At 34.4% G+C, this 15722-nt stretch overlaps 1 protein-coding gene across 1 annotated transcript; it reads right to left on the bottom strand.

The window, feature by feature from the left end:
* Positions 1 to 4478: 4478 nt before the first annotated feature.
* Positions 4479 to 15625, bottom strand: LOC145638091 (small RNA degrading nuclease 5-like). The gene is made up of 14 exons (XM_081689050.1): positions 15384 to 15625; positions 15202 to 15258; positions 15005 to 15070; positions 13866 to 13999; positions 13656 to 13768; positions 12375 to 12500; positions 12225 to 12295; positions 11495 to 11554; positions 11238 to 11293; positions 8181 to 8241; positions 7811 to 8078; positions 6318 to 6499; positions 5936 to 6231; positions 4479 to 4744 (listed from the first exon to the last, which is right to left on the bottom strand). The coding sequence occupies exons 1-14, from the start codon at positions 15609 to 15611 to the stop codon at positions 4621 to 4623; spliced, it is 1842 nt and encodes a 613-aa protein (XP_081545176.1). The 5' UTR covers positions 15612 to 15625; the 3' UTR covers positions 4479 to 4620.
* Between the last annotated feature and the right edge of the window lie 97 nt (positions 15626 to 15722).

Here is a 15722-nt window from a genome sequence, read left to right as displayed (position 1 = left end):
GAGGACGAAGGCATTTGTTCTTTTAGGTAGCCTCCAGATATTGTAGATACATTTGTTCCCTTCTTGCTACCCATGTTGTTGCCTTGACCTTTTTGTTGTTTATTAGCCACATTACAAGCCTATTTTGCCCCATTGGTTACTAGTCCCAAGCTTGGCTTGGGGGAGCTATTAGGTAGTGAGAGAGTTTGTAGTGTGCTTATTATTTGCACAACTTGGGTGGGACTTTGAGAAGTTGTTTTGTTGTTATTCATGTTTATTTTTTATGAGTTTGAGAGTTATATTTTCTTGAAAAAATAAAGCATGATATTATGAAAAAAAAGAGAAGTTCAAGAACAAAAAATGTGAAAAAAATAAGTGAACTTCAAAAGAAAAAAATGTTCAAATGTTCTAGTTGGAGGTTGATCAAAGAAAAAATTGAGCTTCAATAAAAAATTTCAAGTTTGGAAAATAAAGTTTGTTTATTCACTCTATTACTCCATTATTATATCTTATGAGTGAAATTGTAAGAGTTGGGTTTATTTATTATGATTGGAGTATATTTGGTTGATGTTAGAATTGGTTATGTAGGAGATGTTGATCATTATTTATTTTTGATCATGGGTTTTATTAGGATATTGCTCCCTTAGGCATAGATTTTCTCTCACGTATTTCCAAATTTATCCTACCCTTTACCCTAGTCTTACATTACAAGCTTTAAAGACCTTCCGACCTTTGTGCATAGAATTGTATGAATGTGAAAGTGTTGCTTATCAATGCAAGTTATGATTTGACATATTTCGAGTCGACTAGTAGGTTGAGCGTTCATTGTTTTAAACACACGAGAGTGTGAGTTGGGAGGGCATTGTTCACATAAAGGGGTTGGATGGAGAGCGATCGAGTACATCTTTTACTCGCCACATAAATGAGAGTCGAGTGTGTGAGCACTAGTCTTGAATTCTATATGCTCTTGTGGTTTGCTCTGTTTGACAATTGTTAGGGAAGAAAGGTAATTGGATGGATTTGATTGGTTGACTCTGAAGCGTGTTTATTTGATTTACCCTGGATCGCTTGTGCTTGATTTTTACTTATTGGGGTGAAGCATATTTATTGATTCATTGATGAGATCTTTGCTTAGGGACAAGCAAAGGTTTGGCTTGGGGGAGTTTGATGTATCCAATTTATATAGTATTTTACCCCCGTCCCTTGGTCATAATTAGTAGTGTTTTTTGCTCTTTAGAGCCACTTTTATTACTAATTGGTGTTTTCTAGTGTTTTCGTAGATTTGGTTGACTTTTGCAGGGATTTATGCTTTTGGAGTATTTTCCCGAGATATTTAGGAGCAATCACGAGCACTGGAGAAGCACGACCAGATTTTATAGCCCAGGGCCGGTTGGAGCCATCGAACCGGTGATTAAGGGCTCGATAGAGGTGATACCGGGGCGTTTGGACCGAGTATTCAAGACCCAAAGAGGAAACCCAGATTGGCCCGAAGAATTGGAGCCCAATCGAAGTCCAAATATTGGCCCAAATGATCCGCCCGGCCAAAAAGGCTGGCGCCCGGAGGCGCGCCCGGCCGGGCGGGAGAAGCGCCCGATGACGCGCCCGGCCGGGCGCGAGATTGCTATTAGAGATAAAAAAAGGCGCGCCCGATCGGGCGGTGCCTCGCCCGATCGGGCGCGTGTATTTTTAGGGGACGATTAGCGTCGTTTTAATTTGTTTTAGTTTAGGATTTTTGTACGGAGTATAAATACTCCTCCGTAATACGTTTTTAGATTGTCTCTTCTTTTGGGGGGAGATCTTCTTCTCTCTTCTTCTACGACTTCTTCTTCTCTTAATCCTTTCTCTTAGACTTTCTCTCTCTACTTAGTTTTCTCTCTCTTAATCTCTCTCTAAACCTTTGTTCTTATTTCTTTGATTAATTCCAGATTTACTTTGGTGACGATTTCTCTTCCCTTAATCTTAGTTATTTATTTTATTCCTTTGATCATGATTTATTTTATTGCTTTGCTTAGTTTATATTTAATTATGTGTGAGTAGTTTAATTTCTAGGGTTTATGGGGATCTAATAAATAATATGAAGGGGTAAATTTATTGTTGTTATTTATCAATGCTAGATTAATTTCCTATTGATTGATTTAATGCTCTGTGACTAGATTAGGCCTATCTTTTATGCATGAGTTTGACAATATTGATTCAAGAATCGAGAGATGAGAATTAATGTTTAGGTCTAGTTTCAATAGGCAAGTTAATTTATAAATGGTTAAGTCAAGATTCGTGAGATGAGATTAAATACCGATAAATTAATTGTGTGATTGTAATAAGTAGCGAGAGCCCCTTACAATCTGATTAATTGATGCATTGATGATTGACTATTATTGATTGTTGGTATTGCATGATGATTTCTTATTGGATTGTTTTAATGTTTTACAATTGCGGCTTGTAAAAGTATAGCAATATTAAATTGATGAATCGAGCAGATGTTAATTTGATATTAAAGGCTATTTTCAATAAGAACTTAGATCTAGTAAATTGCGAGAGCCTGTTAGATCTATGTTGGTTAATAAATTGCGAGAGCCTGTTAATCATGTTATTTATGCAATGTCAATGATTGATTACCCTATTTTACCCCGGAGTATTATTTATTGGTGAACCTATGCCCTAGATCCTTTTATATATTATTTTCTCCCTTTTCCTACTCCTTTTAGTTTAGTTTCATATTCAACTTTTAATATTGGTTACTTAAATAATTTAGATTATAATATTTAGTTAGGAGTAAAAAGACTTGTTTCCCTGTGGAGATCGACCCTACTTCCCTATCTACTTTAGTTAGTGAATTAGGTAATTATTTTTTATTAGGGGATACGACTTTACCCTGTCATATATATAAAAAAAAATATTTAAAATATAGAAAGTTGATCTTGATGTTGTAATTTATACTTGGCCTGCAATGGTCGGTTTTAGACTGGTCGACTCTGTTGAACCCTGCTCAGCTTTGCGCTAGTGAGTATTAATAATCGTATTAATAATGTGTTGCCACTTGTTTTGTCGCTCTGAAACCTGCTCTGCATATAATATTCCCTGCTTTGCTTAGAAGCTCAAAAAACAGGGTCTTACTCTTTTATGTCGGTGGCCACGCAATGTAGCTAGCTATTATGGGGTTTACTTTGTCAAAGTTATAGAGGTTACTCGTTTAATGTTATAGGGGTTACTCGGGTTACTCAGTTAGTGTCATATGGGTTAGTGTCTTGCTCTAGGAGTTATATACTTTAATATGTTGCAAATAGTTATTCGGTGAGGTCAGTTGCGCAAAAACGTGTTGTACATTTATTTATTTATTTTTGATGATCAGAGTAGTAAAAATTATTTAGAGGGTATTCCCTACAAAAATGCATATAATTGAAGGGTTGGGGATTTAGAGTACTTTAGTGAATTATTGATAAAAGAACTATATATTCATGCTAATGCATGACATATATTATACTATGTATCAAAAAATACTCGTAAAACAAAGTGAAATGTTGGTACATATTGTTTAAAAAAAGTGAAATGTTGGGGGTTTTGAGTGCTATAGTGAATAGTTGATGAAGGAACTGTATACTCGTGCTAATGCTTGTCATATATTATACTACGTATCCAAAAAAAATAAAAATAAAAATAAAAATAAAAAGAAAAAAAAGTGAAATGTTAGTAATAGTTCCTTGAAAAAAAACAAAAAGAAAAACAGAAAGAAGGTATTGGATGGGTAGTTTTTTTTTTTTTTTTAATGATTAAAAAAGAATAGTTGTGGAATAAGTAGTTATTTTTTTCTTTAAAAAAAAAAAAAAAAAAAAAAAAAAAAAAAAAAAAAAAAAAAAAACCTCAAATGCATGAGATTTGAGGATTTAGAGGCTCAATTGGTCTTGTATGGACCCGGTCTATAATAAATTATTGTAGACCCAAAATTTAACACTTTCAAATAATATAATCACATTCTGGATGATATAATCACTTTTTTAAATGATATAATTATCTTTTTGTGAGTCATATTTTGAATTATATAATCTCATATTAAACTATTTAATGAGATTATATAATTATCTTTAGGATGATAAAATTTAAAAATCATGTTTTGAAATGATGTAATTTACTATTTGATACTTTTTATAATGATAAATTCACTTTTTGAGTTATACATTTATATAACAGTTTCAAAATGATATAATCACTTTTGTAGTACTATAATCACATCTTCGTATGATATAATCACATTCGTATGGTATACAAAAAGGTTGGGTCTACAATAAGTTATTGTAGACCGGGTCTATTCTAGTTTTTGTATTGGAGGCTTGTCGTGAAAACGACTCTGAAATTATATATTAGATTACATAATAATATTTGGATTTCTTTTTGATGTATTCACTGGCTAAATGTCTGGGAATTTTTGCAAGAAAAAACCTTGTCATAAATGAATCTACCCTTTCTCTCCTTGTAGATGCGTTTTAATTTGTGTTACTTAAAAATAAAAATAAAAACAAATTTAATTAGAAAAAAAGTACTCATAGTATAATACAAGTATAAAATTCTGAATAATGCTCTTCATTCTGGGTTTTACATCTACAAATGGTATACATGATGTTGAACATCCTGTTTAACAATTAGAAATCAATGTTTTATTCCCACAAAACACAGACCTACTTCAGCCTGGGCCTGGAGTTCTTCCAAGACCTTAATGAGTTTTTCACGGCATACTTCGGTTTTGGATTCTTCTGTCAACATCTTTCGCAATCTGCAAGTACACATAGCAGAAGAATGTACATCAGACAAAGGGAAACTTCCATGTCAAACATAATACAAAGAAACAGCAGTATGATTCATCAGTTTGCTACAATTTACCACCATCTCCAGAAAGGGAAAATTCCAATATGATGTCATTTCCAAAAGATTAGACCGAAAAATCCTAAAATTTAAACACATCACTATATTCATCGGCTGGATCAAAATTAAGTTTTAAAGTGAAAGAAAAAATATGTTCAAGCAAATAGGGATGATCAGAGGTTGACAACAGCAGCAAATGAGAAAATGGTCAAATAATATGATGAAAGCCCAGTAAAATGATGCAAGTCAGTAAGTAGCATGGATGTAGATTACGGTACAAATTTGCCGATGTCCAAAGGCTAAAGAGGTGCAATGAAGAGGGTAACTAAGCATCATAAGAAAGTTGTTCCAAAACAGCATAAGCAAAATTTAATCTTCAATGAAAGCTAAGAAAGGAGAGAGAGAGAGAGGTCTCTAACATAGATCTTCAAGATTCACTTTTTAGCTCCATTTCTAGAGCCATATCATAAGGGCTAAGGCAGATGCTAATCCCTTCGGAGACATTCTGACTGCAAGCTATAATCCAATGGGAATTTTAAATGTCTGACCTGTTGCTAGTTCTTGTAGGATAAATAGCAGCCAGGCCATGCCTGATTGTCACCCCAAATAAGAGATCCAGTCTTGGTGTGAATTGTGTGATTCCAAGGGTAAGGCTACAAACATTGGCTCACCATGTATGACTATTAGAGAGCAACATGAAAGGAACTAGGCTAACAGTAGGACCACTATAGTTGAAACTCTTGACACTAGGAAACGAAAACAGTGGTTTAAGCACAATATGTAAGATACGAGAGCAGTTCTTTTTACAGTGATATCTGTCACAAGACTCAACCAATTAAAAATGCCATCAATGATCAATCACTATAGCATTAAAGCAAGATTTTTATTAATCACACAATCGTTATAGTTCTCCAGCAAATTCACTAGTCTTATATTATCCAAGAAAGGGCTGGTGTGGGCACATCCAACAAACAAGCACTGCCTATCATTGGCAATTGTTGATAGCTGGATAATGTGGTTTTATATCATACTTTTACTAAGTAGTATGACATATGGCAGAAAAGGGTTGAGGAATACTTTATCAGCTGTCAAAAAAATTTACCTGTGGATTATTGCAGTGTCTCCCTGACCGGTAAATACAATAAACATACTATTCACAGGTAGATTAGAATAGAGCTTGTAAATTCTGGAATCTGTACGGGTTAGGATCTCTTTGAATGTTGAAGGTAAACTACACTTTATTCCCTTCCTTGCAGAAGACTTATTTTGACAAGTGAGAAATGCCATCAACTCTGCAAGCCGTGCATTAAATTTTTCGTCGTCGTCAGCTTGTTTTTTAAGATAGGAATTTATTTCCGAGAACTGAGTCCACACAAAGTGCACTTTGTCATTTTTTACCTGGAAAAAGCATAAATATTGCTCAATACAGAAGTTCTGCCACCCACAAAAATAAAAGAGAAGGCACTGCATTAGATATTAAAAACCTCTTTTGAAGCTCTAGATAGTGCATCATCATCAGATGAGACAGGAAATGCATGGCATGTCCCAGAAGAATAACGCTTCACAATCGAAATATCATCAATGAAAGACGATGTTTTGCCAGACTCACTTAACACATTGAGAAGCTTCTTTCGCAAAAATTGTCGAGGTGAGCCAAAATCAGGCCCTAAAATCAGGAAAACGTAAAAGTATGAGTCATAAGAAAGAAACTTCACAAACTGCTTATGCAGAGGTAGAATATCCAAATTCAAACAGAAAAGAAAGGTTAGTTATGAAAATCAAAGAAGCATGTAGGACATCGAAGCGATGCCACATAATAAATATAATTTGATGACTAAGTTGAAAAATTATAGTTCCTCGGTTTTTAATAGATGCATCAAATTCCCTTTAGGGATGTTTCTCAATAGATGCATCTTTTCTCTATTTAGAAACTTTTATTGTGTGAAATTACTTTAATATGTCCTCAACTTTGTTTCATAGATATGGTGACCAACTCACATGCACTTACTTTACCTTCTCTCTTTCAAACAAATCACATGGGCAAATATGTAAATTAGCACACACTCTCTCCTTCACCTTGGTATGTGTGTCATTCCTCTATGATGCATCTATTAAGAAAAGGAGGAAGTACAAATTTTAGGTCAGGTAACCATGTGCTCAGATAGGCTAATGTGAAACATCTTTTGTATTCTCAAGAAATGTGCACATAATTACTCTTGTGTGGATAGATATTCCTCCAAGCCACGACATAACTCATATTCTAATTGGGTTGTCCCATATAATCTTACCACAAGAATTTTCTCTCAAAGCAGGATTTTGTTCTCTCCAACAAAAAAAAAAAAAAAAAAAAAAAAAAAAAAAAGAGGTTGATTAACAGCAGTATAAAGGCAGGTAAAGAGATAAGGGAAGGTGATATGTTGAACCTGATAAATTTATTAACAAGTAGATATTATATGTGACATGTAGGAAGTAGACAAACAGAATTGCCAGCAGATAGTAACCAGAGAAAACGATATGTTGCACCTAGGAGCAAACTTAACAAAACTGGTTAAAGAGCAACGTGAAAAAGAAAATTTAGAGGCATTTTGACTCAACTTATCAGCTCTCCTAACCTAGCCTCCAAATAAAGCTTCCGAGGCAGCCCAATTTCAGTTTTAGAAACATTATCAATAGCTTGTGCTGGGTACAAGTAAAACATACAAATGTAGAGATGACATCAAGATTGAGTCTATGTCAGAACTCTCTCATGAACCATCACAACAAGTCAACAACAACAACCACTACTGCTACACCAAAGCCTTATTTCCAAAATGATTTGATCTAACACGAATCGGCAAAAAGAACCACCCGTGAAAAGTAAAACAAGAAAAGTATAGAAATAAGTTACAGAACTAAACAAAGAAGAGTGAAAAGGAGAAAATGGAAGAGAACGCGAGAAAGCATAGAAAAAAGTGGCAAATGATTCAGATGCACTTGCCATTTTTAATCTTTAGCAAAGCCAGTTCCATAGCTGTCCTTGCATCCTCAATGCTGTCATGGCCACATTCTGAATCTTGTATCTGTTTAGAAAGAAATCTTCTGGCAAGCACCCGAAGAGCTGTTTTATATGAGCCCCCACGAGGATGCTTGTATAATATTGCAGTATCAATAACTAAATCATGTGACACTTTTAATGCCAACAAGTCATTCTCCAATGAGTGCCCAATCAAGATCGTCTCTTTATAAACAAGCTTCAAAAATTCTTCCTGTATCAGGAAAGCAAACAAGATTCAACTCAGCATCAGCAACAATATCGCTGCCACTTTAAGCATCCAGTAAGAAATAGAAAAAAGGAAAACATATCATACCTGAATGTCTTGAAGACTAGTAGATACATCAGACAACATTTCTGGCGTGATTCCACTATATCTGAAAAAAAAAAAAAAAGTGTTGCCAAATAGTCAGATCAGTGAATTAACCAAGAGTGTATTTCACAAATTGAAGCATAGTTCAGAATATGAAAGAAAAAACAGATTATGATGCTTCCACTTGACCACTTCAGAAAGTTCCATATACTTGGTATAAATCTTTACATGAACAGAAAAAAGATAAAAAATAATACCATATATGATGATAGTGGATTAGTGATATATTCTTGCAAAATGTATCATTAATGGGATGTATACCTTGCACATCCCATTTCCCACACCTTAAAAAGAGGGTGTGGGAATACATACATATGAAAATAGCATTTCTAATTTCAATATCATGAAACATAGTTCTTAAATGGGGTTATGGGGTACATATATGAAAGAAGAAGGAAAACTTAAGCAAATCAATAGTGGAGTATTTTGCACATCCCAATTTCCACATCAAGAAAGAGGTCAAAATGTTTGGGGCACCAGACATACTTGAGCTTCTTTGTCACCAAGTTTAGGTAAATAAAGCCCACTATGTGTAAAATAACAATAGACACCAGGATGATACAGATTAAATAATTGCAAGAGACTTTACTTAGCTAATTTCATATGTCTATCAAACTCTTAAAAAGATCAATTATTCTATATAAACTAAAATGCAACAGCAAATAGATGTAGGATACTAGGATGCAGCTAAAATCAGACAAAGATGTGGAATAGAATGGGCAAAGTATCTCAAATAGCAAGATGGCAATATAACTATCCCACCAGTAAATTGAGGGAAAGAAAACAATGCTACAAGGCTCATGTGTACCAAACCTTTTGGCTTGTGTGTACCATGTACCAAGCATGTCCTTCATTTTGCAGAACTAAAGAACTAAGTGTAAAGGAATAAGAATAAATCTCCTCAGAATGTAGTTAAGCAGAATTAATCTTAATCAGTTGATCATGATTCTGTAGAAGACAAGGTGTCAAACTCAACTACAACCATTCAATTAAAGGCATATACTCCCTCCAAGGCTCCGACCCATAATATAGTGCTTGTATTCCTTTTCGGGTATCCCAAATTGTTGTGCCTATTTCTAATATTTCTATTTTATATTACAAAATTTTACTATATTACACCTACTTGTTTACCTTTCCCATTTGAACCAACCCCAAATTAATTCCCTTAACTACAATTAATTCCCCAATTTTTTGTGCCATTAATTACTTATCTATAAAATACTCTTATATCCAAAGCTTCATTAAATTTTGTGCCATTAATTACTTATCTATAAAATACTCTTATAACCAAAGTTCATTAAATGTCATTTTATACTTCTTTTTTGTTTTTGTTTAACTTTTCCCATATAATACCCTTACTTTTAAGAGTATTACACTCCCTTAAGTCCTTAACTACCATTACTTACCGTGAAAAATGAGAACCAGGCACTATATCATGGGACAAGAGCAGTTAAACTATCAATTTGCATATGTTTTCGTCGTCAATCCTTGCCTTTAATTTTCATGATGATCCTGAGTCAGCAACTCAACATGTTCTTCTATTCTTCATCATTTGGCTTCGGAATAAGGCTATCCTATGGCAAGAAAGATGAGCAATTGATGGAAATTTAGACTTGTATTTATCTGAGAATAGTGACTTGATAGTGCAAAAGGGGGAAACTTAGAAAATATTTTGTCTTGCAAGTCTCTTCTTGAATTTTTTAACCTCGCCATTATCATACCCTTGTTTTAGAGCTGCCAAAGTGCCAAGATGATTTAGAAGGCTACACATTATTGTAAACATCAAGCTTTTGCATGAGCTTCGAGGCTAGGAACAGTGCTATGCAGTCCCAACAGTGACCTTAGCTTGCATATCTTCCTTCATTGTTAGGTGGCTCAACATCTTTAGGAAATTCGCCTCTGTGGGAGTTGAGAATTTGCCCCTATCGGGCCTACTCTAGTAGTAAAGTTATTGCAATTGAACATTGAAGGGTTTGGAAGTTCCCTTCAATGTAGCAAATTCTTGGTGTATGTGGTTTGGAAGTTATCAGACCTACTCTAGATGATTTAAGAAGTTACCATCGCAAGTTCCTTTATAGCAAATTCCTGGTGTATGCGGTTAGTACAGATTTTGTACATCTTCTCTTACTCCCAACTACGGTATAGGTACTATTTAGTTTCCCTGTGGTGGATGGTGGTTTAATTGTTATTTGATTTCGGAAATAAATAGTAATTGGGTGTCTTTGTATGCTTTCTTCACAACAAACATCAAGGACTCCTAATTTGTAAACTAACTTTTCATTCACCTATTATTGATTTTATTTTATTATTATAAATGGAAAAAAAAAAAAAAAAAAAAAAAAAAAAAAAAAAAGAGAGCTGTTAGGTATTAAGCCCTAAAAGCTAATAATCTTATACCAATGTGAGAAACACAAACTATTTCAGAAATGAGTAATTAAAAATTGAAAAAAATAAATAAATAAATAAATAATTAGAGAACCTAAAAAATGCAAGCAACCTTCAAAGTGATCTCATCCCAATTATGCACTGCGCATCCAACCTCTTGGACCAGCAAAAGGGGAATTGGAACACATCTTTTGGAAAGTACCTTAAGTTGCTATCACCATTTCCCTATTCCAGCAACTGATAATCCGAAAATAGTTCAATTAAGAGCCCAAAGATGACTGAAACAAAACCCCAATCTTAAAGGATTTTGATCGCTAAATTAAGTTTAAGGGCTAAGGAAACTTCAGCTACTTTCAACTTTTAAGTAAATATTATGATTTCTGTAAGTGTACTGTGTAGCTTAGAGATAAACATACAGCGGCCCAATCAATTAAAAAATTAGGGGTCATATGTCAGTAGCTAACGAAAAAAAAAAAAATTAACACTGGCAACTCTGACACTAGAATCTGCAAATAGCAACCCACCCCCCAAAAAAAATATAAGAAAATAAAAGAAAGAAAGAATTCATAGGCACAACAAGAAAACATGAATCAGAGACAGCTTGAGTCGTAATACCTTGTGTTGTAATCAGTAATTGGATTCGATGGCTTCACCAGCTTGTCCAACATAACCTGGAATTATGTAGCATAAGGCAGATAGAAGAAAAGAATCAGGGATTAACCAGTATTAAAAAGAATAATGTCCTTACAATCATGCTTCACAAATAGCAACATTAATTATAGATAGAGACATTAACTTTTAATTATTTAAGAGATCTCAAAGGAGCTACAATGTGTGGTCATACGGATCATAGAGATACTTTAAGAACGCACCTGACCTTCAACATCTACGAGGGTCACCCGCGTCAGCTCGAATCCATTGCATGTGATACACTAGAAAAACAGCATGTATTTAGAAGCTAAGTGCAAGATAAAAGTTATAGTAGCAAGGCATATCAAACCCATAAAGGAAAAACAAAAAAATATTCAACAGTTACCAATGACAATATATTCTACAGTCTCTACACTTCATGACTTAAAGGATGACACATAAGAAAGATCAAACAAACATAATACCTCTAAAAGCCCCTTGGCCTCAAAAATTTATAACTACTAGTAGAGTTAGCATATTCCCTTCAACTGACGAATCATTGCATATTTGCACAAATCATCTTCCTATAATGAGTAAACTTTATAATAACTGAGTGACTAGTGACTATTAGCTAAGAATCTGAACAGAAGACATCAGCATTCATCTAAATTCGGAATCCTGACGTAAATAACTAAATATTCATGCCCAAAGGTCCATCCAACATAAAGAAAGGTGGCATCAAACTTTTATTTTGTGAAGAGAACAGAGAAGAAGTAAAACAAAACAGGAACTTCTTTGGGACAATGACCAGCAAAAATTAAAATTTGCCTTCCCACTTCATAAACAGCACCCATGACTTTGAAGATGCTTAAGGATGAAACTGGACACTTGTGACAGAATAAAAACCTCGGATAACAGAAAAGCTACATGCAGTCACATTGTCACAAAGTAGACAGCTATGTCACATCTTACCATCTCGCAATCAAGAGCCAACATTTCACAAGGAGAAGACCCAGGAGGTGCAGGGAGGGTAGAACAGAAACCTACATTATGTACAAAATATAATCAACCAAAAGGCAATCCTCCAACAAAGTATAATATAGAAGGAAAACAGAGCATTACCAGGTTGATTGAGGCAATATCCATTATCCTCCAGCTGTTTTGCAGTGAGAGTGTAATATGTCAGAGGGAATGGTATATTCTTCATGAACTCAGTTGGGGATAAATTTTTTAGAATGGTATTCGTTTCTGTATTTGTGGACAAGTATTAGCATCGGAAACAATGATCATTTCGTGCTACACAAAATGCAGAAAATAGCACAAAACCAAGGTTCTAGAGAGTGAAAAAAACTCTAATACAGAATCTAAATCAACAGCTAGAAGTTTAAGTACACAATTTAGATTGTCTGTTAATCCACTCAAGGTCAAATAGGCAATTACTACTCAGATACCGCAAATTATACAAAGGCCCGGTCCCCACAATAACTCTTTTTATTAAAATAGCCTCAATGGCTGGTGCTTAGTAAACAAGCTTCTAGGATACACCTTGTACTTTAAGCAAATATGGAATAGAATTGTAGAGCAGCTAGAGCTTATCGAAAGCAATTCCAAGCCAAACAGGAATGGGGGCCACCATGTACTTAATATCTGACAACAGCATTGAAAAAATTCGGCTTGCAAGAAAAGGGTCCTAGAGCCAGATCAAAGGTCAGCCCAGACCACAATGCTTCATCAATTCTGTGTATAAAAACAGATTCCAGAAATAATATTAACGTAACCACAGCCTTTTTTTTCACGTAATTGGAAACACCTTGCACAGATCTTTCTAAGCACTTAGGCAGCAGCCAGAAGACCCTTGGGCTTCAGCGTCCAGGCGAAACTTTTCAAATACGAACCAACACAGATGCCAGCAACCAAGCTTGAGGCCGGTAGAACTCACTAATGGTCATAACCCCCATCCTAAAGTTGATCAATTTTATAGCTTTTTTGCTTGCAAGGGTAAAATATTTCCTAAGGCTTTTTTTCAGATCAATCCACCAAAGCTATAGTCTTCAAGAAATGGATAGCACTTATTTTAACTTTTCTTATTGTGTGGCTCAATCAGCAGTTTCTACATCTCATGGATTTATTTTATCGATTTAAATTTAAAGGTATTTTTACACCCAAAAAAAAAAAAAAAAAAAAGGTAACCAACATCTTGATATGAAATCATCTACCAAATCAGTAGACAATCAGAGCATAAATGAATAAACATTCTGCACAACAGGTGCATAGGAGGAATCAAAAAGACAATGACCAAAGGATGAGAGATGGATGGAGGTGAGAACCATGAGATAGCTAGAGGAGGCTTACGAGTGGACTCTATAATCTTTAAAAGTAATGAGACAATTAGACTTTGGATACCTTTCACAGAAGACTCGTTAGGTATCTTGGGGGCTAAATCAGGTTCATCTCTTTTCCTTTTGAACTTGCATGTCAGAAGGGCATCAATTGTCTGAATACCATCTAATAAACAGCTAGCACAGGAAACAAAACACTCACAAGGTAAACAAAAATATATATATATATATATATATATCAAAATAAAATTATAACAGAATCAGTGCTACCAACCTTAAAGCCTGGACAGCCTTTGGATTCCCACAACACTTTTTTAAATTGCTGAACTTTTTTGTGTGTGACATATATAATGCTGCATCAAGACCTGGAACATATAGAAGTGCGACTTTCGGGATGAGGGGCTTGTTCTGCACCACATAATGTAGGTAAATCAGCAATTATAATAAATGCAAATGATTTTTTATGCTTTTTAATTAGATTTCAAACTACTAAGAAATTTGGCTAAGCGTTGTCTACTCATTTAGGACTTAGGAGGTAGAAAAAGAAGTGCAAGGCTAATCATTCACATTCAAGATGAGGTCCCATGGTATAAGTTGTTTGCGGATGATATCGTATTGGTGGATGATGTTAAATTGAAGCAATGGAAGCAGAGGTTGATATCGTTTTGGTGAATAATGTCCTTACAATCATGCTTCACAAATAGCAACATTAATTATAGATAGAGACATTAACTTTAAACAAGGTAGAAGGAGACTGTAAATGACTTGGTTGGAAAGAGTTAAGAAAGATATGAAGTATATGGATTTGCATGAGAATGAGGTATTTGATCGCAAGGGATAGAGGAGGAAGACTTTTGTAAATGACTATATGGAATAATCAATTTTGGTTCATGAAACCAGCCCCGCTTATGGGATTAAGACTTTGATTAATAGATTGAAATCAAATTTCTATCATCATAGTCTAAGTCGCATGCCCAAGCCAATACACAATCCATCTTATATCAGATACCATCCCACAAACACAGTAATCAATAATTCACAATATATCATCATAGTATTGTTTTTCGTATATTTCTTCCCTCCTTAATTGTATATTTGCAGGTTTGAATTTGTATGGTTACTAGCATACTTTTGAATCAGAACTTCATTTATGTAATTCATCAGTACTGTACAGCAATAACTCAGACTAAACTAGGCCAAAACCGGCTATAAGAATTTCAAACTTCAATTCACTAATCAAAACAAAAGCCTTCATCCCTAGTTTCCCCTGAATTACATTTCACCTCATACCCAATAGGTCTCCTTCATCACATTGTCATTCTAATTCACAAATCATTTGTAAACTGAGTCGAGAATCCGAATTCGCGAGAATAACATACAGAGTAACAAATAATCGCCGTATCAAACACTTACTTTGATAAAAACCCAAGGAGGCATATAACCATCAGCAAGCACCCATGTTACCAACCCTTGAACATCCTACAATCAAATTTACAACTTCTTTAAATTACAAACTTACACAAAAATTTCAAAAAATCAACATAATAGTAAAATTTAATTACATTACATTAAACTAAATTGAATAGAATTACATAAATTTAACAACATACTTCCAAACTCAGAGTAGAATTAGCCTCCGGTGTATTAAGCACAACCTCAGCTTTTGCCTAATCAAACAAAAATAATGTCACATTAATTCAACTTATAGCATTATTTACATAATCCAAAACTATATAATAAGAAAATTATATAATTCAAAGAAAAGAGAGAGAGAGAGTAGGTTATTGATTACCTGAGGTCCATAAATGTCGAAATAAGTTTTGGAAGAAATTTCATTGGATTGTTCGTCAGTAGAAATTAGGGTTTCTTTAGTGGGTTCAGCGGAACTCATGATTAAATTTCTGGAAATTAATTTAGGGGAGAGTGATGAAGAAGAAGAAGAAGAAGAAGGAAGAAGAAAGGAGAGAGAGAGTGGAAATGGCGGAGGAGAAGAAGAGAGAGGACTAGAAAGAGGAAACATAACTCACTTTTTTATGAATGTGTTAAGTGTTTGGGCCTTTACTTGTTATTATGGGCCATATCATCATAAGTCAAAACTCATGAGTTAACTGGTACTTTATCTGCTTTATTA

This window comes from Chenopodium album, chromosome 7, assembly GCF_948465745.1.
Source record: "Chenopodium album chromosome 7, dcCheAlbu1.1, whole genome shotgun sequence".
NCBI lineage: Eukaryota > Viridiplantae > Streptophyta > Magnoliopsida > Caryophyllales > Amaranthaceae > Chenopodium > Chenopodium album.
This window is presented reverse-complemented; position numbering and strand designations above follow the sequence as displayed.